This window comes from Rhinolophus sinicus, chromosome 15 (assembly GCF_057876585.1).
Source record: "Rhinolophus sinicus isolate RSI-liver-muscle chromosome 15, RSI-T2T, whole genome shotgun sequence".
In the NCBI taxonomy this organism is placed as follows: Eukaryota; Metazoa; Chordata; class Mammalia; order Chiroptera; family Rhinolophidae; genus Rhinolophus; species Rhinolophus sinicus.
Window position 1 is genome coordinate 77,559,164 of NC_142515.1, and position 25,165 is coordinate 77,584,328.

The 25,165-nt window shown below is 47.1% G+C and overlaps 2 protein-coding genes and 1 non-coding gene across 3 annotated transcripts in view; 2 read left to right on the forward strand and 1 right to left on the reverse strand.

Moving 5' to 3' along the window:
• Positions 1–1,868: 1,868 nt before the first annotated feature.
• LOC148755229 (uncharacterized) lies at positions 1,869–9,794 on the reverse strand. Its single transcript, XM_088792659.1, has 5 exons — positions 9,657–9,794; positions 9,017–9,552; positions 7,764–7,886; positions 7,149–7,301; positions 1,869–6,526 (listed from the first exon to the last, which is right to left on the reverse strand). The coding sequence occupies exons 1-4, from the start codon at positions 9,792–9,794 to the stop codon at positions 7,199–7,201; spliced, it is 900 nt and encodes a 299-aa protein (XP_088648785.1). The 3' UTR covers positions 1,869–6,526; positions 7,149–7,198.
• Positions 7,141–7,304, forward strand: LOC141572993 (U1 spliceosomal RNA). The gene has a single exon (XR_012498580.1). It is a non-coding gene; the product is annotated as a U1 spliceosomal RNA (small nuclear RNA).
• Positions 9,357–25,165, forward strand: part of ELAVL1 (ELAV like RNA binding protein 1) — a 36,171-nt gene continuing 20,362 nt past the window's right edge. Inside the window, exons 1-2 of the mRNA XM_074337720.2 lie at positions 9,357–9,493; positions 21,617–21,804. Coding sequence (XP_074193821.1) covers positions 21,633–21,804 — 172 coding nt within the window. The 5' untranslated portion in view covers positions 9,357–9,493; positions 21,617–21,632. The remainder of the gene's footprint in view (positions 9,494–21,616; positions 21,805–25,165) is intronic.

The window sequence follows — 25,165 nt, forward strand, 5'->3', positions numbered from 1 at the left end:
ACCTATGGCTCCGTGGGTGTTCCTTTTTGGCCTCACCATGTCCTGCGTTCTTATGTGGGGAGTGGGAGCTGAGACCTTGCAGGCCGCCCTGCATGACACCAACCAACGGAGCCATCTGGCACTGGCCCATGTGGGAATCGAACCGGGAGCCTTTGGCGTTAAGAGCATGGAGCTCTAACCACCTGAGCCACCGGGCTGGCCCGTCCTTTTCTCTTAAATCATAAGCAGTTTGGCATCAAGGTCCTGTGAGTAAGTTCTGAACTCCACTGGTCCCAGCCTCTGGCCTGTCTGCCCCTCTTCGAGGAGTGTGTGACCTCGCGCCCACTTGATCCTTCTGTAAAACGGGGCTAACAGGACTCAACCCACAGCCCTTTTCTATGCTGGTATCTTACACAGGGTCTTTCAACAAACACGGCCACCACCTCCAAGGAAAGCCGGTGTTGGGGTCTTGGCAGCACTGCAATGATCTTCACCTTGAGCAGCCCCTGCCCACGGCCCCCACTTGACAACTCCGTGGAGATTCGGACGTTTGTTGACTCTCTTTCCCCTCTGTGAGTTGTCTGTTTCTGACCTTTGCTCCTTTGGTTATCAATTTACATGAACTTTAATAGACTGATAACACCTGGCTTGTTCATCTCGTGCAAACTGCTCTTAACTGCACATGATCAGAGGCCAGTAGGCCTGGAGTGCTCCGAGGAGTGCCGCTGGGCGTGCTTTGGGATCTGTGGTCTTGGGAGCTGGGAGTTTTGAGGCTTTTGTGATACACAGAGTGTGGGAGTTGCCAGGATCAGGCAGAATCTGGGAATGGAAATGTATTCTTGGGGCTCCTGCCAGGCACATGGGGGGGCAGGCGGGAAGCACTGCACAGGCTGGATGGTAAATCCGTGGGCCATGGCCTGCTTCCCATGGAATGCTGCATAAGGAGCAAGGTGGAGAATTGTCACAGCAAATGACCACCTGCCAATGACTGATAAGCATGAAGCCTTCAGTCTGGCAGTTCTTCAAAAAGTTAAACACAGTGTTACCTTTTGATCCAGCTGTTCCCCTTGGGTACATACCCAAGAGAAATGAAAACACGTTCATACAAAAACTTGTCCATGAATGCTCACAGCAGGGTTATTCACTATGGTCGAAAGGTCAAAACAGCCCAATGTGCATTGATGAATGAATGGGTAACAAAATGTGGTTTATCCATACAGTGGAACACTACCCAGCCATAAAAAGGACCGAAGTACTAATTCACCCTACAACACAGATGAACTTTGAAAATATTATGCTCAGTGAAAGAGGTCAGACACAAAGGCCACATATTGTATGATGCCGTCTATATAAAAGTAATCAGAAGAAGCAAATCCATGGAGTCAGAAAATAGAGTAGTTGCCAGGGGCTGGTGGGTGACTGCTAATGGGCATAGGGTTTGTTTTGTTTTGTTTTGTTTTTTGGAAGGGTGGGAGTGATAAAAATGTTCTGGAATAAAACAGTGGTGATGTTGGCACAACCTTGTGAATATACTAGAAACCACTGAATTTCTGCTTAAAAACCTTTTTTTTGAAGAAGCATTGCAGGGCAGCCGGTTAGCTCAGTGGGTTAGAGCGCAGTGCTCTTAACAACAAGGTTGCCGGTCGGATCCCCACATGGGCCACTGTGAGCTGCGCCCTCCACAACTAGACTGAAAACAACTACTTGACTTGGAGCTGATGGGTCCTGGAAAAACACACTTAAATAAATAAAAGTTTTTTTTTTTTAAAAAAGAAGCATTGCAAAAAGCTCAATACACGTAAAACATTTAGAGACAAAACAAGAAAGAAAACTCATATGGCATGAAAAAGAATAGCCAGATTAAAAAACAAATTTTTTTTCTTTAAATATAAGTTTATTGGGGTGACAATTGTTAGTAAAATTAGATTTCAGGTGTACAATTCTGTACATTATCTATATCTCACATTGTGTGCTCACCACTCAGAGTCAGTTTTCTTTCCATCACCATATATTAGACCCCGTTTATCCTCTTCTAGAGCCCAGCTCCCCCCTCTTCCCAAACACCAAATATTAAAAACGGAAAAATAGGGCCAGTGCAGTGGCTCAGGTGGTTGGAGCGCCATGCTCTTAATGCCAAGATCGCCGGTTGATTCCCACATGGGCTAGTGAGCTGCACCCTCTACAGCTAAGATTGTGAACAACAGCCCTCCCTGGAGCTGGGGGTCCATAAGCAGGCGGAGGTTGGCGTGAGTTGCCTTGGGCTACCGTGTGCTGCCGTGAGTGGCCAGCAGCCAACTGGTGACCAGCTGCCTCAGCTGGGGGTCGGGGGGGGGGCCGCAAGGCTCATAACACCAGCATGGGCCAGGGAGCTGCATTCTACACAACTAGACTGAGAAACAACGGCTTGAAGGAGGGGTGGGGCAGAAAAAGGGGATAAAAAACAAAAAAAACAGTGATAGTGGCTACTACGAGGTCACTGGTAGGAATAAGAATAACCACGTGACAACACGTGGAAGTGAAATATTGCTCTCGGACGACAGGGGAAACCAGGCCACTCTGTGATCCTGGGACTCAGGGCTGTGGGACCTTGTCTAACCTTTGACCATATGGGAGATATAATGCCCACTGCTGTTCTTGCCAGAATGATGCTAGAGTTGAAGGGTAATGGGTCAGATCCAGAAAGATAATTCTGGAAAACAAAACTTGCCAAGCTCACTCAGGTCGGTGCCCTATGTTATCTACCGAGGTGGGATTCAAGGAGCCATGATTCTGAGACAAGAAGTGGAGCCCCTCCCACTCTCTGGGGGCAGTAATCACAGAACTTTCTTTATGGGCCTGCCGATACAATGTAAGTTGGGGTGCGTTAGACGTTCTGCTCAGTGCCTGCTTTACTTGTGTTCTCGAGGCAGCAGTGCCACCTACCTTTTGCAAACATGAAAACTAAGGTTCAGGGAAGTTATTAGCAGAGCAGTTCCTGAAGGGAAGCCCTGCATTTCTGTGCCCCTCCAGGGCTAGGGTCTCCAGGTCAGAAACAGGAACCATGGGTGACCCATGGGAGCCAGTACTGTCGCTTTTCTAGTTCTGAACGAATCAGGGACACGAATTCCAAACTGCAAACCTGAAAATAAACTCAGCTGCCTAAGAAAAAATAAATAAAGCTTCCTGGTTTCTATGCGACTGACCTACTTGGCACTTGAGACAGAATCTGACTGAAGTCAGGCCCCCAAAGAGCTCGAGTGTCAGAAGGTTCTCCGTGCTTGTTTGGGCCTGCTGGCCTCTATTCTCAGAACGAGCATTCCGCTTTGATGCCTTGGCTCTGTTAGGGAGCTGACCAGTGAACAGCCCACCTGACATTTCAACCCATTTCTTATGTCTCCCAAATAACCCCCACCCACACATGGAGCCCTGGAAATGGCTCAGATGTCACGGCTTTCCACTGCATCACTGTGGACGTCAGAAGTCTGAAATTGGTCTCACCGGGCTGAAATCAGGTGTCGGCAGGGCTGTGGTCCTTCTGGAAGCTCCAGTAGAGAATGTGTTTCCTTGCCCTTTCCAGCTTCCAGATGCTGCCTACAGTCTGTGGCTCACGCCCTTTCCTCCACCGTGAAAGCGGCAATGGCATCACTGACCTCTGCTTCTGTTGTCACGGCTCCTTCTCTGACTCTCCTGCCTCCTCCTTACAAGAACCCTTGTGATGACACTGGTCTCATGCAGATAATCCTGGATAATGTCCCCACCTCCAGATACTTAGTCCAATCTGCAAAGTTCCTTTTTCCAGGTAAGGTCACGTAGTCATAGGTTCCAGGAAATCAGGACACGGCCATCTTTGGGGGGGCTGTTATTCTGCCCACCACAGCAGGACCAGCACACACTTTCTGAAAAGGGCCCGATCGTAAATATTTTAGGCTTTCTGGGCCATACAGTCTCTGTCACGGAGTTTGGCTATGTAATTTTCAGAGCCCAGGGCAAGATAAAAATGTGGGTCCTCTCATTTACAGATTACTAAGCATTTTGCAATGGTGACAGTAGAAGCACAAGGCCCTGTGTGACGACAGTTTCCACAGCCATGAAGCAGCCTCTGCCTGAGCACGTCTCCCTCTGATGGTGTCACTCGAAAGCAGCATGGGCAACACACATACGACAGGCGTGGCTGTGTTACTGTCAAACTTGATGGACACTGAAATTGTGCTTCATGTCATTTTCTCATGTCACAAAACCTCTTCTTCTTTTGGCTTTTTCCAACCATTTAAAAATGTAAAAACCATGTGCAACTCACAGGCTGTGCAAAAATCGGCCTGGGCTGAGTCGGGCTACAGTCTGCCAGCTTCTGGGTATGGGATAAATCCCAACTTCTCTGCCTGACTCTCTATGACCCTTTAGAGCTGGAGACAGACATCTCTCCAGACCCATCTCACCATCTACTCCGCATTCAGCCTTCCATTCCTGCGGTACTTTGCTCAGACCCTGCCCTCCATGAGAGGTGGTGTTCTGTACCCATCCCTGGTCACCCTGGCTGGATTTATATGTCTCTACGACCTTCTCTTCTCTGGGGCTGCAATGTCCTCAAGAGCAGGGACCCAGACTGAGTCATCTTTGTGTCCCTGCCTCACAGACCCTCAGGGTTCATGTGTCCCTGCCTCACAGACCCTCAGGGCTTGTGATGGAGAGATAGCAAGAACAACCTAGAACTTTGGTGGCTGGAGTGTACTCTGATTCTGACCCCTAAGAACCAACACTGTGCTTCTTACAGAAAAAAAAACCAAAACCCCGAAATCTGAAAAATAAGAACTTCCCATCTCAAAATTCAGACCAGGGAAATAAAGATCTCTGTGACCAACCAGACAGGGTTCAAATCCCAGCTCTATCCTTACTAGACATGTACACTTGGACAAGTCACCTCCCTTGCTGTTAGGACCAGGTCTCAACTTACTACGGCCAGCCAGACCCTATATGACCTACCCCTTCCAATTCCATGAATCTCCTTTCCTACCCATGTCTCCGCCACCAGCCTTTTCTCAGTTCCTAAGTGTGCCAGGCTCCTTCCTGCCTCAGGGCCTTTGCACTTGCTGTCCTTGCTGCCTTAACCATTCTGTCCCTCTTTGCCTGGTGACTTATCCTTCCTGCCAAAACACCACTGACTTGGGGACACTTCTTGGCGACCCCAAAAGGAGGGCAGGTCCTCCTGTTATGTGCTTTGCTGGCACTCCGAACCTCTGCAGATTATAATTATTTGTGTGATACTATTAATAGGACTTAATAAGCACTTCATGCCAGGCTCTGTTTCAAAGATTCTAAAACTGGGTGATTTCATTGAATTCTCGCAGTGCCCTCATGAAGTGTTGCAATTATCCCCATTTCACAGAAGGGGAGGCAGAAGCTCCAAGAGATTAAATAACTTGCCCAAGGTGGCACTTGCCCAAGCCAGTCAGTGTTGGAGCTGCCCTCTGAAGCTTGTTCCTGCAAGGTGACTTCCCGCAACTTGTTCACGGAAGTTAACTTCCGTGAGGGCAGATGCCACATTTGGCACGGTATTGTATCCCCAGGGCTGCGTGCCTGTACTGCTGCATTGCGGGCAATTAAAAAGGATTAATAACCTAAAAGAAACAACACCCCAGTAGCAATGAGCACTCTCAATGCCCAGATCTTGGTTTCTAACACCGTTCTCCGATAAAAGGAACCAGGCCTGGAGAAATGGCTGATTCTAGGACTGGGCAGAAAACATACAAGATGGGCTTGGAGCACCGGGTAGTGTCACAGGGGAAGGAAGAGCTCCAAAGAAAACAACAAAAAAAGCCAAAATTTGAAATCTATATGATTTTACTAACCATTGTCACCCCAATAAATGTAATTAAAAAGAAAAATAGAAAAGAGAAAAAAAATTAACTTGACTAATATACAGAACAAGAAAAGAAAAGAGCAAAAACAAAATCCATTGATGGGAGCATGTCAAAGGCTACAGGAGCCAACTGGAAGAGATCCTAATGGATACAGTTGGAACAATTTGAGTTACAAAATGAAGCAGTATTAGGTTAAAACCTAGAATATAAAATACCCAGGAGGTCATACTGATTCAATGAAATGACTGAATAAGTTAATAAATGGGGGAGAAGAGAGGAATCTCCCAGGCAGGAGAATTCCTAATAATTTATGTAGATATTCACCCTTAGGGAGGGGGAACATGACTCTCCACTCTTTAAGTGGGTTGCACATAGTGACTTCCTTCCAGAGTCTATAGTAAGAATGGGAGGGGGAGAGCGGTTACGACGGAGAAACCTGACGATGACCAGCCAGGTGATCAAGGGCAACATCAACAGTCATAGATAAAGTTGACAGCCTGCATCCTGATATGATGTGATGAGAGGGCAATTTACCTCTCTAGTCTTCCTCCCCCAAAGCCAGCATCCCAGTCTTATCATGAGGAAAACATCAGACAAATTCCAATAGAGGGGCATCGTACAAAATATCTGACCAGTTCTCAAAACGGCCATCAAAAACAAGGTCATCAAAAACAAGGAAAGTCTGAGAATCTGCCACAGCCAAGAGGAGCCTAGAGACAGGACAAATAAGAGAATAGACCTTAAAAGATCTCATCACAAGAACAAAAAATTTGTAACTAGGTGTGGTAATGGATGTTAACTAAACTTATTGTGATGGTTATTTTGCGATATATAAAATCATTATGTTACACACCTGAACATAATACAATGTTATATGTTAATTATATTTCAAAGAGGGGGGAGAGAAGGGGAGAAGGAGAGAGGGAGAGAAAGGGAGAGAGAGAGAGAGAAAGAGAGAACAACCAAATGTAATGTGGCATCCTGGATGGGATTCTAAAAGAGAAAAAGGATATTAGGTAATAACAAAGGAAATTAAATAAACTATGAACTTTGGCTTATAATAATGTATCAATATTGGTCCATTAATTATAACAAATGTATCATACTAATGAAAGATGTAAGTAATAGGAGAAACTGGGTGTATGGAAAATGGTAACTCTGTACTTTCTTTGCAATGTTTCTATAAAATCTAAAACCATTCTAAAAAAGTCTATGAATGATAATAACAACAACATGTAGCTGAATGAGTGAAGGAATTCATTCTTCATGGTGACAATGATTACTGCTCCCTTTTCACAGAGATATTTCAAGAATTACATGTGAGATACTTACCTGGCAGGGGAGATACCATGATCACGAAGGTGGTTTTCCCAGGGCGAGGCTTATCCATTGCACTCCGGATGTGCTGACCCCTGCGATTTCCCCAAATGTGGGAAACTCGACTGCATAATTTGTGGTAGTGGGGGACTGCGTTCGCACTCTCCCCTGGTAAATAAATTAAAAAAAAAAAAAAAAAAAGAATTACATGTGAGAACCTGCATAAAGCATTTAGTGCATGGTACGTGCTCAATTCAGAGCACTTGCCACCATTCTCCTAAATCTGCTATGGAAGCCACTGGCCCTATGGAACTATTTAAATTTCAATTAAGAAAAATTAAATACATTAAAAATTAAGTTCGTCAATGGCAACAACCACATGTCAAGTGCCCAAAAGTCATATGGAGCTAGTGGCTACTAGATTAATGCTGATAAAACATATGCCCATCATTGCAGAAAGTTCTACTGGACAAACACTGCACTAGACAATGAATGGGATGACTTTGTGTTCTTGACTCCTTCCTGTCCTTCTGCAAATGCCATCTTCTCAACCTTCCCGACGACTGTCTTTCAAATTGCAATAACCCTAACATTCCCCATGCCTTTTCCCCAATTTACTTTTCTTCTTACCACTTTTTATCACTTGATTTATTTTCTGCCTCCGCCTCTAGCACTGCACTGTTTAACCCAGTGGTCACTGGCAATGTGTGGCTGTTGAGCCCTTGAAATGTAGTCAGTCCAACTTCAGATGTGCTGTGAATATAAAAGATATACCAGAAGTCAAAGATGTTTGAAGAAAAAAATAAAGAATGTAAAAGATCTCATAAAGTTATATTGATTACATGTTAAAGTAACATTCTGGACATAAATTGGGTTAAATAAAATACGAGGTATGATAAAATACTGTGAATGCTGCTGCCGAGTGCCATCCAACGGAAAGGCAGGGATTTTTAATACAGGAAGTGTCGTGTGGAACAGAGTGTGACAAATTTCAACTTGTTCAGTGTAGTCAGTTAGGTGTGAGCTATGGTTGAGAGGTGTGTTCTAAAGTGCGCCATAAATCATCCTCCATCATGACAATGCTCCATGTCACATCACTTCTGGTACGGCAATTTCTGTTAAATTAAAACATTACGGTATGTCCTCATCCACCTTATTCTCTGGGTCTAGCATCGTTCGACTTCTGGCTCTTCCCGAGAGTCAAAATGACCATGAAAGGTAAATGTTTTGCATCCATTTAGGACATCAAGGCAGCCAGCACAGCGCAACTAAAGTCACTCACAAAAGAGGACTCCCGAACTGCTTCAGAAAATGTCAAGAACAATGTGTAAGTGTGTTCAAAGTGAGGGGGAGTATTTTGAGGGGCATTAATGGCAGTGTGTCTTTTACAGTAATAAATTTTTTAGAAATTTAAACATTCAATGTATTTTTTGATCATACCTCATCGTACATTATTAAAATTAACATCACCTGTTTCTTTTTATTTTTATCTTAAACATGGCTACCAGAAAATTTAAATTATGCATGTGGCCAACACTTATGGCTCGCTTATATTTCTGGGCAGTGCTGGTCTAGAATGTGAGTCCGATAAGGGTATTTCAGTTTACTGCCCATTCAGTGACTGGCACATAATAGACGCTCAGTAACATTTGAATGAATGAATGTTAGGCTGAGCCTCTGGAAACCCGCTAGTTCTAGTAGTCAACACTGTTGGAACTCTGACCACGTCCCATGCCCCTCCTCTTCATCACACCAGATAAGGAAACTGAGGCTCAGCGAAGTGACATCAGCCCCTGTCAAACCGCACGTAGTGCGGAAACGTCGGGACTGGGATTCGAACCTGGGTCCTCTCCCCGTAGCCCTGGCGCGCTGACCGTTCCTACCTTGTAGGGCAGTGACTGCGACTGCGGCAAGAAAAACAGGCGCGGGCACACAACACGCGCTCGATAAGCTGCGTGGCTCTTCGACCACCTCCTTCAGTAGGCCTCCGTAAGCCCGACCCCAGCTGGACCCTTCCGTGGCCATCGGCGGCCACCCGCGACTCCACCAGACACCGAGCCCTTCGTAGGCGGCGCCGGACGGAAGTCCCACCTCCATCGCGCGCCCTGGGTCGCCGCGACAGCCACGCCAGCCAATGAGAAGCGCGCCGTGGCGGACGCTGGCCAATGGGCTCGCGCGCCGGGGGGGCGTGTCCGGGCCGCGGGCCGGAGCGGGTCGTGCGCGCTGAGGAGGAGCCGCCGCCGTCGCCGTAGCTGCCGCCGCCGTCGCCACCGCTACCGAGGCTGAGCGGATCCGTTAGCGTCGTGCCGCCGCCGCCCGCCCGCCTCGGAGCAGCCCCGGGCCCGCCCGTCAGCGTCCAGGTGAGGCGGGGGCCTTCGGCGGCGCGGGACTGGGTAGGCCGCCGCAGGCCCGAGCTTGCCTAGCCCGGCCGCGGGCGTCCGCGGGCCTGCACCGGCCGAGGCCCAGGCCGCGCCGGGCCGGGAGGGGACGCGCGCGGGTCGCGCTGGGCGGGCCGGGGCTGGCCGGTGTGGGCGCCGGAGACAGGCCCTGGGCCGGATTCCTCGGCTGCCGCGAGGGGCGGGCGAGGGGGACCCGGCGTGGGCACGCGCCTGCCTGCCGGGCTCCACCGCCGGGGCCCGGGTAGTCTTGGAAGCCGGGCATCCGGAGGTGGGAGAGCGAAGCCAGAGGTGAGGGAGTGGGGTGAGCGCTTTCAGCGCGCAGAGGTCACGGCCCACCCGCTCGATCCCCTGGGAAATCCCATAGATTCTTTTGTGGTCGTTGTCAGAGGACCACGGCCGACCTGAGGTCCTTTGAGAAGTGTGCAAACCCTTCAGTATTTATGGGAGTCCTAGAAAAATATGTATTTTTTGAACGCCGTCTCTAACAAAGCTGTTTTTGAGGCGGGCGACGTTTGGATTTGTAAAGAGTGTGTGTGTGTGTGTGTGTGTGTGTGTGTGTGTGTGTGTGTGTTGAAAAGACAAACTACAGGTAATTGAACAATGGGGGATGGATGTTCTTCCTTTTCCGGAGTCCTCTGCCGCTAGGCTTATTAAAATGGTTTCTAAAACCTACTGTGTGCACAGCAGGTGGGGAAGAACTTCTGCTTGTGCCTCCCGCTGGAGGGATAGAGCCCCCCTTACCGAAAGTATTCATGTGGGATCCGGATGGCCAGTGCTCCAGAAGTGGGAAGATGGGGAGGATAATCAGACTAGAGAAGGGTTTCTCAACCTTGGCATTACTGACATTTTAGGTCTGATCATTCTTGGTTTTGGGGGGCTGTTCTGTGCATTGTGGGATGTTGAGTGGCATCCCTGGCCTCTACTCTTCAGATGCCAGCAGCATTCCCCTCCCTCCAGTTGTGAAGATAAAAAATGTCTTCACATTGCCAAAAGTCAGTCTCTCTCTCTCTCTCTCTCTCTCTCTCTCTCTCTCACACACACACACACACACACACATACACACACGTGTGAGAACCACTACTGGACTAAATGATCTCCCACTAAAAGTTCCTCCAGCCCCATCTCTGACGCCTCAGGATCCAAGGCCCCCAAGACCTTGAACAAACGCACTTTTGGGGGTCTTAGTTTTCTTACCTGTAAAACAGGATTGACAAGAATATTGCTGTGCAGATTTAAGGGTGTGGGAAGCCCCTAGCACTGTGCATGGCCTGTGAGTGGCAGGCACTGAATAAATGAAGTTATAAATCATTACCAGTACTTAGTGAGGATTTATTTTGTGCTTGACACTTCACAGATATTGACCTCCAACCCTGGAGGAAGGTGCTGTTACAATTTTCATTTTTAGGGACAAAGAAACTCAGGCTTAAATGGATCACTTGATAGGACCAGTCTCACACAGCAAAGTGGCTGAGGTAGGATTTGAACTCAGGCCCTCTGACTCAGAAGAGTTCTTATTACTCTTAACCACCGTGTTTTATTGTTCTTATAGTTGGAAAGGGTCCAGGGGACCCCAAGAGGAATTCCATTTAGTTGTCATTGAACATCTTCTGTGTGCAAAGCACTGTGCTGGGGTCTGTTATAAAGCTCTGCAACTTCAAGGTCTGCAAAGAGGCCAAGGTATATGAACATCTCAAAATGTGGAAATAGATCATGTTTATGTTGAAACACTGGTTTTGAGGGGGCAGAATTTCCGTTTGAATGTTTTAAATCTGAGGTCATGGGGCAGCAAGAGGAGAATTAAGAAAATAGTGTCTTCCTGATGCTTGCTTTATTGCTTCTCTCACTCCTTGCCTCCCATTTCTATTGTTTTTTCCCACTCCAGCAAGAGTTGTCTTAAATGCAGATCTGACCATGTCAGTCCTTATTAAAAGTCTTTGGGCAGAAAAAAGCAAATTAATTTTTAAACCTATTTAGGTGGCTTAAAAGCTAAAGTTTGGGATTCCAAGTCTTTCATATTCTAACCATTTTTTATTTCACCTGCACATAGACCCCAAACTCCAATGCTCACTCTGCCTGTTGCCCCCACTGCCTGGAATGCCGTTGTCCTCCACCTAGAGATCTCTTTGTTTTGCTGTGTGGCTCAGATCAGAGCTCATTCACCATTCGAAGCCTCCTCTGACTGCCATTTTGTCTCTACCCCCACCAGAATCAACTGTTCCCTCATTTGTGTACCCATCCATTCAATTTATTGAATCAAATTAAATGCTAAATGGTGAGAGAAGTGCAGTTGCAGCCTTCGCCCCTAGGTGGCAGTAGTGAAGCAGAGAGGCCGACCTGAAACTTTGGGTCAGGGGAAGATGGGAGGAAACCAGCCTACAGAAGGGAAGTGAGTCTTGATTCCCCTTTTTAACCAACTCTCCCTACTCTGGTGCTATGTCCCAGGCACTGGGCTGGGCTCTGGGCAGTGGTGATTACATTATGGGCATAGATTGTTGTAGCTCACTCTGGTAAGTGTGGTGATGGTTATAATTGGCAGATGTGAAACCACCAAAAAGGACACTGGTAACCAAGCCTTGGTGGGCAAAGGAGATCACAGAGTGCTTCCCCGAGGAAGTGAAGCATGTGTACTGGGGAGGAGTTAACTGAGCAAAGACCACGGGGAAGGTCTTTGCAAGATGCAGGAACAGCACTGGCAAAGGCACAGAGGTGGGAACACTTTTGGTTTGTTGAGGAACCCACATGAGGTCTGGTACTTCAGGGGCAAGAACGGTGAAGTGAGTCACTTGGCAGATGTGCAGAGGGCGTGGATGTTGTCCTGTCGGCCACACCAGCGAGGCTGTTGAGCAGTTACAGTCCACAGAGTGAAGGAGTCAGATCTGTGCGCGGGAGGAAGAGTTGGAGGGGACTATGCTGATGGTTAGCAAACCAGTTAGGAGTGGATTCCTTTCCCTTGGATAAGAAAAGTCGGGGCTATGACCCTGGGCTGCAGTGATAGGGAAAGAGAGGGGACGGGTTTGAGACGTAGTTAGGAGCTAAAGATGCAGGACTCCATAGGTATTTACATATGGGATGTGAGCAAGAGATGAATGATTCCAGGTCTCTGCCTGAGTGACCAGTAGATGAACATTGGTCACTAAGAAAAACAAGGTGAGAGAGGGAGCAGTTTAGAATGTGGACATAAACAGGAAAGAACATCACTCAAGTTGAATGTGTGTGCATGGGTATATGGACAGTGAAGCGTGAAGGTGGCAGAAAGCAGTGTCCATGTCCCTATGTGTTGTGGGAACTCACTTAGATGATCACCGTCCATCTCCACTTGACCCAAAGCCTCTATACATTGGCCACGTCTATCATCACACTTTTGTCGCCTGAAAACATGAAACATAACTGCTTGTTCATTGTCACGGGGAACAGGGAGAAGTGAAAGAAAATGCTTCCTCAGGAACTTACAACCTGAACTGGGGAGAAAAGATACAGATATGTCAGATTCAAGAAAAGGTTGAAGCAGCAGGTCATAACAGCATTGAGGTGTGGAAAGAAATGATTGTCTGTTGTTCGGTTATTGGTTTTGATGAAAGTGCTTGCATCCAAACTGGTCATTGTGATCAGACAAGTATGGGCAGGAGCTTCCAGGTGCAGCCAGAGTAGCCCGAGTGAATAAAAGAGGAGGGCACAAGGAGCCCGGAAGCCTGAGTGGACTGGTTTGGGCTGGCAGAGGGTCAGGAGGTGAACTTGGAGATAAATCTAGAAAAGTATGCCACGATAGAAGGTTTGGGGGCACAATCAAGAGGTGATCCTGGAAGATGGCTTTTCTGGGGAAGAAACAAGGATGGGCAAACCAGTCAAGAGGCTTTTGTAGTACTGAGGTGGCCTAGTAATGGCCTGAACTTGAGGGTTGGGACAGGAACTGCTTCTTTCTCTTATATCCCAGTGCTTGCTCTGCACCTGGCGTGTGGTCAGCACTCCATGTATGCTGGGGGAAGGAAGGGTTAGGATGGAGCTCAGAAGTGAGTGAATCTAGCCGCCTGTCAGAGACATTTATGCCTGAGGAAAGAGTAACAGGAGAGGGAACAGTCCAGAACCCAATGGCAAGACTGATGTCATCATGAACAGAAACAGGGAGACAGGAGACAAAAGAGGAATGATTTGGAGGGAAAAGACCAAGTTGGGTTTGGAGACAGTTTCTTAGGTACAGGTGATAGAGAGAAGTGGCTTAGAAGACATGTGTATGTGCCACCAAATGAAGTAATTCATGGAGAGGAAGAGGTTTGAAGAGGGCCCAAGGACTGGGGGGGAAGAGATAAGGGTGCTTGCAACTGGAGAGACAGGGAGGTCAGAGGTCAGGGACACACCTTCACCTCAAATTTGTTACTAAATTGGGAGTGAGGGGATAGGACTTGAATAAGTTCATGTCTGGTGAACAGATTAAGAGACCAGCTGAGCGTGGCCAGTTGGCTCAGTGGTTAGAGCACAGTGCTCATAACACCAAGGTTGCCAGTTCGATTCCCTCATGGGCCAGTGAGCTGCACCCTTCACAACTAGATTGGAAAAAACAAAACAAAACAATGACTAGACTTGGAGCTGATGGGTCCTGGAAAAACACACTGTTCCCCAATATTCCCCAAATGAAAAAAAAAGAAAAGGCCAGTTGATTTATCCCAGGTTATTTGTGTGACTGAGCAGGAACTATGAAGGAGCTCTTCCATTTTCCATGAGATGCTGTGATGGTGTAATCATACTGGCTTCTGTGGAACCCAGTCCCATTAGAAATGGCATCAAAGCTGTGGATTGTTTCTAGGGTCCCAAAGAAAAAGAGTTGAATGTTCCTTAGTGGACCCAGAGGCGGGTGGTGAAGTGGGTGCTTACCGAGTGTCAAGAACTGTGATGGTAAATTCCCATTTTGCAGATTCCCATTTTGAGCTCCAGGAAAGGAAGTGACAGACCCACAGTAGTTCATCTGATTAGTAGTGGGGTTAGTATTGGAGCTCAGGTCTGCCAGGCTCCGAAGCCCATGGGTTTTTCCTGCCTGTACCCTTTCCTTTACAGTTCTGTGCAAGAGCGCTAGACTGGCCCTGACCAGTCAAGAAGAAGCAGGAACTCTTAGCCAGGCTGTGACGCTGATCATATCCCTTTGGGTCCAGGGGGTACTTCAACTGGGCCAGATACTGGGCTTCACCTGATCTGCTTTTACCCCAGGCGTCCGAGCGTGGCAGATATGGAATTGCTGTGACTTAGCTGGAGCCACCCCAGCCAAGCGGCTTTCCCCTCCATGTGCTGCCGGAAGGATCGAATAAGAAGACGTGTACTGTGTCCATCTGAGCCTTCACCTCTTACAGCAGTTTTAATTGGGTCAGGTGGTGCGTTCAGTTTTTTTCTGGCACCAGAGCGTTTCCTGGGGGACCTTACATTCCTAAGACTTACATTCCCAATACCCTGAAGAACTCAGAATTTTACATCTGGAAAGGACCTTAGAAATAATTGAGTCCAGGCGCCATCTCATGATGTGTGAAGTGTCAAGGTTGAGCCTGAGGATACATTTGATTGTTTTAGTTTTATTATCACTCAAGTAGTTTAGAAAGCCTGCTCTGTGACTATAAAATGAGACAGATTCTCAAGGGTGCCCAATGGAAACCAGTCCTGCTGCTTTGCGTAAGTACCACCTCTGTATATTTTTATGTCAGTTGTATGTATGTCTCTCCCTTATATATGCAGTAGGTAGACTGCTGACGAGAACGTCATTGCTGAAGTCACACAGATAGCGAGGATTGTTTAAAATAGTGTGATGGGGCTGCAAACCTCAGATCATCCAAACAGAACTTCTCCAGGATGCATGCAGTTAACTGAAGATGTTTCTAAATCAGCAGGAGTCATTTTGATAAATTCAGAGTTTTCCTTTTTGCTCCCTGCAATTGGTTTTGATTCTGTGGGATGGGATGGTACTTATTGATCATCCTAAAAAAGGAAGATTCTGAATGTATTAATAGACTGCCAGGACAATTTCCAGCTGCCCTTCTTTAATGTAAAGGAATGTACCAAATACACATGATTCCTGGGTGAGTCTGAGACCCAGTGTCTGTCTCTCTCCTCCCACCCCACCCCGTGTACCCGTATGATGCACCTATGGTTTGCTAGTTACCCTGGGTTTGCCTGGTGACCCTTAGGTGACAGTGATGTAGCCCTGGCCCTCAAGGCTCTCACCGGTGAGATGGACGAAAAACAATTAAGAGTCAGGGTGATTTGTACTGTGATAAAGGTTTACACCAATGGTGTACGGGTGCTGAGAATGAGAGTGACCTATTGTCCTGAGAGACTTTGTAAAGATGAGTGAGGAAGTGATGGAGAGGCAGGCAAACCTGCAAAGGAAGCAGCCGTGCCAGAGGCACATGAAGGTCTGTGGCATGCCAGGGGAGAAGCTCGTGAGGCCAGTACGGGCTGCAGCAGCAGGCTGGGCCTCAAGGTGAAGGGCGTTGGGTTTCATCCTTGTTCTGGAGTGACAATTGGAGGCCGGACCCTGTCACTTGTTAACAGTATAATGACCAACCAGGAGTACAGTGATGTCAGCTCGGAGCCTTGGTGGGTAGTGACACCACAGAGGGGAGGAGCCAGCTGGATGGGGCTGAACGTGTTGACCTGGAGGTGTCTCCAAAACTTCCGCGTGGAGAGACAGGCTGAGTGAGAGGCGATCTGAGAGACTGCCAGAGGTGGCTGCAAGCTGGGAGTCATTGGTTGTTGGGCAGAGATGAAGGCCTGGCTGTGGTTGGAGCTTTTGGGGACAGAAACTGGTTTAGAACAGGTCAGGGGAATGGACCCGGACAGCAGGGTAGAGTGGCCTTGAAGCCCTGAGAAACATGGTTTCTCCCTTGATGCCAGTTGACCAAGGACTGGGCCTACGGGGGGTGGGGGTGCTGCTCAACCCCTGACTGGGTCTCAGGAGGAGACAGCATGCTGGGGAACAGGGCTTCAAAGCTGAAAGTGCACTTTTTAAATGTTTCAAAATTTATTTTTTAATTTATTCTCTTTGGTGTAGAGTTCTTTGGGTTTTGACAAATGTAGAATCAAGTGATTACCACGGTGATCAAGATATCAGAAAGTTCCATCACCCAAGAAACAAAAATACATTGACCCTCAAACAACGAGGGGGTCAGGGGTACCAACCACCTGCAGTCAAAAATCCTCGTGTAGCTGACATGGACCCTCTGCATACACAGATTCCCAACAGTAGCTCGAAAATACTTATTCCCTCAGTGCTCCCTGTGTAGCATCCCTCCCCCTGTTCCTAGACCCTGGCAACCACTGATCTTATACCTCTGGTTTTCCCTTTTCCAGAACAGAATCATACAGGGTCTGGTTTCTTCCCCTCAGCAAAATGTTTTTGAGATTCATACAAGTTGTGTTCGTCAGTAATACGTTTTTATTGCTGAGTAATAGTCCATTGTATGGTGTACCATAGTTTATCTACTAACATGAGGCTTAAAGGACTTGTGGGTGGTTGTGAATAAAGCTACTATAAACATTTGTGTACAGGTTTTTATATGAACATGACTTTCATTTCTCTTGTATGAAGACTAGGAGTAGGACGGGGTCAAATGGTGAATGTCTGTTTAATTGTAAGAAACTGCCAGTCTGTTTTCCAAAGTGGCTGTAACATTGTTACATTTCTGCCAGCAGTGTATGAAAGTTCTTGTTTCTCCACATCCTCACCAGAACTTGATATTGTCTATTTTCTTATTGTTTGCTTGCTTTTTTTTGGTTTGTTTTTCTGTGTGTGTTTTCAATTATAGTTGACATCCAATATTATATTAGTTTCAGGTGTTGTTTGCTTCTATTTTATTTGGTTTTAGCCTTTATAAATGGGGAGTGGTATCTTGATTTTCATCCTAGATATGGGGAGTGTTATCTTGATGTGGTTTTAATTTGTATTTCTCTAATAACTAATGATGTTGAGGTTTTTTTCACAGGTTTATTTGCCATCCATTCAGTATCTGTTCATCTTTTGCTGTTTTCTAAATTGGGTTGTTTGTTTTCTTACTGTTAAGTTTTGAGAGTTCTGGATACAAGTCCTTTTTCAGATACGTGATTTGCAAATATTTTCTTCCAGTCTATGGATTGTAATTTTCCTAGCAATGTCTTTTGCAGAGCAAAAGTTTTGTTTATTTTATTTTATTTTATTTAAGATTTTTTGATTGGGGAAGGGGAACAGGACTTTATTGGGGAATAGAGTGTACTTCCAGGACTTTTTTTTTTTCCCCAAGTCAAGTTGTTGTCCTTTCAATCTTAGTTGTGGAGGGTGCCGTTCAGCTTCAAGTTTTGTCCTTTCAGTATTAGTTGTGGGGGGCGCGGCTCAGCTCCAGGTCCAGTTGCCATTGCTAGTTGCAGGGAGTGCTGCCCACCACCCCTTGCGGGAGTCGAACCGGCAACCTTGTGGTTGAGAGGACGCGCTCCAACCAACTGGGCTATCCAGGAGCTCAGCAGCAGCTCAGCTCAAGGTGCCGTGTTCAATCTTAGTTGCAGGGGGCGCTGCCCACCATCCCTTGCAGGATTCTAGGAGTTGAAGCAGCAGCCTTGTGGTTGAGAGCCCACTGGCCCATGTGGGAATTGAACCGGCAGCCTTCGGAGTTAGGAGCACGGAGCTCTGACTGCCTGAGCCACCGTGCCGGCCCACAAAAGTTTTAAATTTTGATGATACCCATTTTATCAATTTCTTTTAAGTGAATTGGGCTTTTGGTGTGGTATCTAAGAAATCTATGCCTCACCCAATGTCACAAAGATTTTCTAGAAATCTTCTATTTTCACATTTTAGAACAGAGGTCGGCATACTTTTGCTATAAAGAGCCATATGGTAAATATTTTCAGCTTTGTGAACCATATGGTCTGTTACAACTACTTGACTCTGTTGTTATAGCACAAAGGCAGCCACAGACAATACATAAACAAATGAGAGTAGCTGTGTACCAATAAAACTTTATTTGTAAAAAAAGGCAGTGGGCCAAATTTGGCCCTCAGGCCATGGCTGGCCAACCACTATTTTAGAAAGTTAACTGTTTACCAGGCATAGAGGACACCCGTGTCTGAATTATGAGAATGGGGTAATTATTGCCCAGCTCATCATCCTTGAAGGCAGTGTGAGGGAGAAGGCAGAAGAGCAGATGCCTAACTCAGAACAAGGGTGAAGAGAGGGATAAAGTAAAATAGAGGAAGGAGGAGGAGAAATGTTTGAATCACATTTGGACCAAACTTCAGTGTGCATTTTAATTTTTCAGAGTTTACCCTTGCACTTTGGTTCAGGCGTCAGCAGATGTTTTTGTTTGTTTGTGAGCTAATGATCTCAAAGTCTCGTAGCCACAGACAGTTTAATAGATTTGTGGAGGTTTTCATGATTAAACCTGATAATGCTGGTGATCCTATGCTTTCTACCGAAAATTGGTATTTATCTAACCATCCCCCATTAATGCATATTTAGATTAGATTCAGAGTTTTACCTTTTCCAGCCAGGGGGTGCGTGTTCCTTGTACATATTTCCATGCACTTGTATAATTATTTCTGTAGAGCAGAACCCCACGGTTCTGAGTCAAAGGGTAGAATTCACATTAAAAATTTTGGTAGGCACTGCCAAGTTATTCTCCAAAAAAGTACCATGTCACATTCATATCAACAGTGTATGAGTGTTTCCCCCTTTACACTAGATTTAATCCATCTGACAGGCAGAAAGTAGCACATTTTCTTCCTTATTCGTGAACTTGAGCTTTCCATGGTTTCATAGCTACTTGAATTGCTGGCATCTATTAGTTGCAGCTCATATTCTGTGTCCACATCTCTGCTAGTGATACGTCATTTTTTTCTTATTAATTTGTAGGTGTTCTGAATGGAATTTTCTCAAGCTCGGCAGTATTGACATTTTGAGCTGGATAGTTCTTGGGGAGGCGGGGGGCTATCCTGTGCCTTGTGGAATGTTTAATAGCATCCCTGGCCTCTACCCACTAATTGCAAGTGGCATCCCCTCCCCCAGTCGTGATCATCAGAAATGTCTCCATACATTGACTGTCCAGTGTTCCCTGGGTGCAAAATCACCCAAATGAGAACCACTGATTTAAGTAATATAATAAGTAGCAAGTACACTTGACCCTTGAACAACTCAGGGGTTAGGATTCCAACCTCTGGTATAAAAATACAGTTGACCCTTGAACATCACGGATTTGGACTGTGTGGGTCCACTAAAGGCATTGCAAAGCTTGCAAGCTTTCAGTCTGGAGTTAAGGTCAACTGTATTTTCTCCCAGTCTGCTGCTTGTCTGTTTCTGATGCCTTTTGCCATACAGAAGTTTTTAATCTTACGAAGTCTAACTTTCCAATCTTTTATGGCTTTTGATATAACCTACTTTATGAAGATTAGGGAGCATAGAACATTTTCAAACAAGTAAAAGAAATGCTGGGAGATTGGACTAATGTTCTACGTTGTGTATAGTCTGAAGCAAGTTCAAGAGTGGAAGGTAGAAAAGACCTGAGTGTTTCCAGTAGGAAACAAGAAACCACATCTAATTCTTCTCTCAGCGTTGATTCCGGGGTAGGGAAGACATGCCGCGCAGGAGATGTGTTTGGGTTTTTATGTAACCACTGGCAGGGCTATTTTAAATGAAGGCTGAGTGCTCCTGACAGTGGGCGCTGGGTGTTCAAGCGTAAAAGCGGAACTGGGCAGTAGGGATCTGGAGAAGGGGGTGGGCCTCCTGAGACCTCCATGCTGGTGGGTGGCAAGATCTCAGACGTTTTTCGGCCGTGGGGTGGGGAGGGTTGAGTGCCTGTGTATTTAGAGTAGGAACATGGGACAGCTCAGGTTAGGAAGCCGTGCCTGTGAGCAAGCCCAGTGTGAATTGTGCTCTCAGGAGTGGTCTTGGCGCTCTCAGTCGCACTGATCCGCACTCTACTCCAAAGCTGTCACTTTGCTCTGATGTTTGTCACTGAAAGTAAAGACTTCTGCAGGCAGTTAGGGACATTCCAAAGCCTGTAAGCTCTCAAGACCAACTTTCTCTTACTGCTAGAAAAACCCTAAGCTTCCCAGCTCAATCGCGATGGCCTTTGGCAGAAAGGGATGCAAAGGACCATTGCCTGCCTGCTCGAGGGCAGACAGGGTGGGTTGGACATCGCAGGCTCATCAGTACCCAGCTGCATCGGTAGTGCACGTGGAGACCAGAGAACGCGGAAGTCTTTGGAACGCTCTCGAGAGACAAACTAAACACTGCACAGGAGCTTGAATGACAGTGCTAAAATTGTTTTTGTACGAATATGTCTCTGAAGGCCTCTTAATAAGTGGAAATGGTTGAACTTGGACTTTTGGCTTAATAGACTATTTTTTAGAGCAGTTTTTGGTTTACAGAAAGATTGTGAAGAAAGTACAGAGTTTCTGGATACCTGTCCTCCAACCCAAAGTTCCCCTATTATTCACATCTCTCATTAGTGTGGTACGTTGTTGTAATGATGAGCCAGTACTGACATCATGCGTATTAGCTGACGCCTGCAGTTGCCTGAGAGTTCCCTCTTGGTGATGTCCATTCCATGCATTTAGACAAATACAGCAAGATGTGTATCCACTGTTACAGTGTCATGCAGAACAGCTTCACGGCCCTAAAAATCCTCTGTGCCCCCTGCCTGTTTATCCCTGTCTCTCCCTAACTTCCAGAAACCACTCGTTTCACTGTCTCTACAGTTTTGCCTCTTTCACAGTGTCATATAATTGGGATCATGCAATATGTAGCCTTTCAAGCTGTTTTCTTTCATTGAGGGACATGCATTTAAGGTTCCCTCATATCTCTGTGGCTTCATAGCTCATTTCTTTTTATCCCCCAATAATACTCCATTGTGTACATGTCTGTTTCTCCATTCGCCTACTGAAGGACGTCTTGGCTGCTCCCAGGTAGAGGGGCAGTTGTGCAGGAAGCTGCTGTCAACATCTGTGTGCAGGTTTTGTGTGGACATGAGTTGAACTCATAGTGTTGAAGAGAAAACTTAAGTGCCAGTGTACTCATTAGTTTTGCCTCACATGCTGCAACATGAACATTAGGAATTTACTCAATGTTTTGCTTTCCCCCTGCAGATTTTTTAAAAATACAATGTCTAATGGTTATGAAGACCACATGGCCGAAGACTGCAGGGATGACATCGGGAGAACTAACTTAATCGTCAACTACCTCCCTCAGAACATGACCCAGGATGAGTTGCGAAGTCTGTTCAGCAGTATTGGTGAAGTAGAATCTGCGAAACTTATTCGGGATAAAGTCGCAGGTAAAGAAACGCAGCTGATTTTGTAGAGGGGGTGCTTGTGGCCGTCCTGCTAAGCACTGTCTTCTCTGCCTGTGACGGCAGCGCCCCTGACTGCAGAAGAGCTGCAGCCTTGCAGAGATACTTGTGAAGTTTCATTTTTATCTTAAACGTTACTTTGCTACCGCCCTGGTGTAAGAGGGGATGTAGGTTCCCAAAACAGGAAAAATTCACTGTTAGAGAGCATGTCCAAAATAAGGGGGTGGGAGGGGAGGAAACATGAGGAGACACCAGAAACAGGGTCTGCTCTGAGAGCTGGAAGGGACCAAAGGCCTGGCATGGGCCCACGTGTGAAAGGGACTCTGGCCAGCGCCCTGCCCCAGGCAGGCCCAGCCCTGTATTCCCAGGCCCACAGCAGAATGCTGAGTCCCCCATGGTTGACCCTTCGTTAGGTTTGGGCCACCCTGACTGCTGTCCCACCCACCATTACCTTGAACATCTGAAATCCACCGAGCTTGAACTCAGTGTGGGGGGCGGGAGCAGGGCAGCGGCCCAGCAGGCTGGGTGTGGGGTTGGCAGGCCACTCAAAGCCCCACTCCCCACTTCCTCGCAGTGTCTTCTAAGCCTCAGTGTCCCCATCCATAGTGGGGGGGGGGGGTGGCACCTACCTCATAAGGGTTTGTGGAAGGCCTGGTAATAGAGCAGTCCCCATCCTGAGAGCATGGTTCCGATGGTTCTGGAGAAAAACATGGAAAGAGCAGGTACCGTGAAGCACTTTTTCCTTTCTTTTCTCCTGGGGGAGGAACACTTCTAGGGAGCCCTGCTCCTCCTCCCCCTTTCCAGCTCTCCCCTCCTCCTCTTCCTCTCTCTCTCCCCTCTCCCCTCCCCCCTTCCTCCTCTCTTTTCTGTTCTGGTGAGCTGAGGAATGGACAGTCCTTCCAGGACACTGGGTTGTGGGACTATGATTCTCTACAGTGCAAACTAACTTCAAAGGAAACTGTTTTTATTATGGGAATATAATAATATCTTACTCAAATTTACGTAAAAGTAGAGTAACATATTGAACCCCATGTACCTATCGTCCTGCTTTGTTGACTCAGCATTTTCCCGTGAAAGGATGATACCCGTCCCCAGCACGACCCCTAGAGAGGCTGACCGACGCGTATAGGGAGTTAGTTCGTCATAGCAGGATATGGACCTCAAAGTCTTTTAAGGACCCTTCCAATTCTGAGAGTGTGTGATTTAATAAATGTCTTCTAAATAGGAACCCTAGATAATACACAAAATTGAACAGTGTTAGAAGCCACTATCTCCTATTCCAGGAGACCTTCCTGAATAAGAGAATCTTTGTTCAGAGGGCTTTTGAAATTCTCCTGTGCTGCTAACAAGTCTTGCCTTTTTCCATTTCCGTTCTGGTGGAAGGGGCCTTTCAGCCCCATCGCTGCTTCTCAGCCTTCCAGCCCCCATTTTGATTTTGCACATTCGCTCGGTACCTGACTGTGTCCCTGGCTTGCTGTGGTTTTCAAAGGAATGTGAGTGATGTTAATAGGAACACCCAGATTTGGTGAGATTGGCCTGGGGAGTAGAGGACTATGCAATCAGTACAAGTGTAATTTGAAAGTTATTTCAGTTCAGAGATAAACTGCTCTTATCTTTGGGCAAGATAAGTGCAGTGTCCCAGGAGTTGTAGAGTAGGTGGGCCTGGGCTCACATTTCAGCTCAGCACCTTGCTAGCAGTTCTGAAATTGAATGAATGTAGCTTTATGAAAAACTTACTGTGTTCTCACTCCCCTGCCTCCAGTGTGTGAAAAGTTTGCTGGCTGGTCCTGGGGCCCCAGCCTTACATTTCACTGCCCCTTTGTCCTTTTATTACACTGCTCTGGTGAAACCCCGGATATGGTTACGTTAGTCCAACTGCTTTCTCCTGGCCAGGCTCGGCTGCCCGCCCCAGGGAGAGACAAGCGCCCTGTCGAATCAGATCGCCAACTGAGCTCAGCCAGCAAGGAGTCCTATCCCTGTCTCCTACAACAACCGTTTCAGAGGTTGTTTCCCCTCAGGCCCTTTTCATACCAGCTGATGACTGCCTCCTACTTCACAGTGAAAATAATAGCCGTCTCTACCTCTGTCCTGCATCCTGTCCCTTCTTGGCACCCCAGGAGCCTCAGGCTATGCAAGTACCCGCTTTTCTGGGTCTTCTCAAGATTGCCCTGTCAGCATTCAGCATCCACCAGTCTCTACTCTTTTTAAAAAAAATCCTTCCTAAGACTCTCCAACTTCTGTAGCTCAGGGTTTCTCCATTTGCTCACTACTGACATTTAGGACTGAATAATTCATGTGGTATTCATGTGGGTGTGAGGGGGGCGTCCTGTGCATTGTACGATGGTGAGCAGCGTCCCTAATCTCCACCCACTAGATGCCAGTGACACTTTTCTGAGTCGTGACAACCAAAAAATGTCCCCAGGTATTTCCAGGTATTCCCTGGAGGACAGAATCCTTCATGGGTAAGAACCACTGCTCTAGGTGTTGCCCTCTCCTCCTGTTTACAGAGCTGACAGATTGTCTCCTTTTCTGGAAGCTTCCTCTTCCCTTAGCGTCTGTGAGCCACCCACCCTGGCTCTCACCCAGCCCTGAAGCCTTGCTCTGTCTTTCTTACAGTCCCTTCCCAGCCGTTGACTTCAGTGGTCCTCAGGTTTATTGCCAGGCCTCTTCTTCCTAAGCCTACACTGTAGTAAGTGGATGCGCCCCCACAGTTTAACTTCCCCTTCAGTTTGTCACCTCTCTTTCAACCACAAAGCTCCCCTGAGCTCCAGACCCCTCAGCTCCTCAAATTCAGTGTTTTCCAAACCGACCTTGACTCTCCCACCAGCCATCTGCTTGATTCCCAGTGTCCCTATCTTAATGGATGGCACCATTGTCCACTTAGTGGCTCTGGTCAGAAATCTAAGCATAACCTTTAACGTGTGTCCCTGGCACTTGTGCTTCTGGATGCTTCCATCCCTTGTCCTCCTTGTCCCCTGCCTTCCTCCTAGACCAGGCCACATCATCTTCTGCACTAGCACTCTTGCCTGTAAGCTGGCCACCGCACTCCCTCTAGACCATTCTCGCTGCAGTGAAGGAGTCTTTTTAACACTCCATATGTCACCCTGTAATTCACCTGCTTTAAAACCCCTCAGTCCCAGGTCCCATCTGCTTTAGGATGCCTTCCCTGGTCTGACCCAGTCGGCTTTAGATGCTTCTCCTAGGTTCCCATGGAAACCAGTCAGAACTGCTGCATGGGTTTCCACACTGTACTGAAGTCGCGGTATTCTTGTTCCATGGGTCCTTGTAGTTCTCAGAGGCAGGGACCCTGTTAATCTCTGTGTCCCCGGAGGCAGCCACAGTCTGT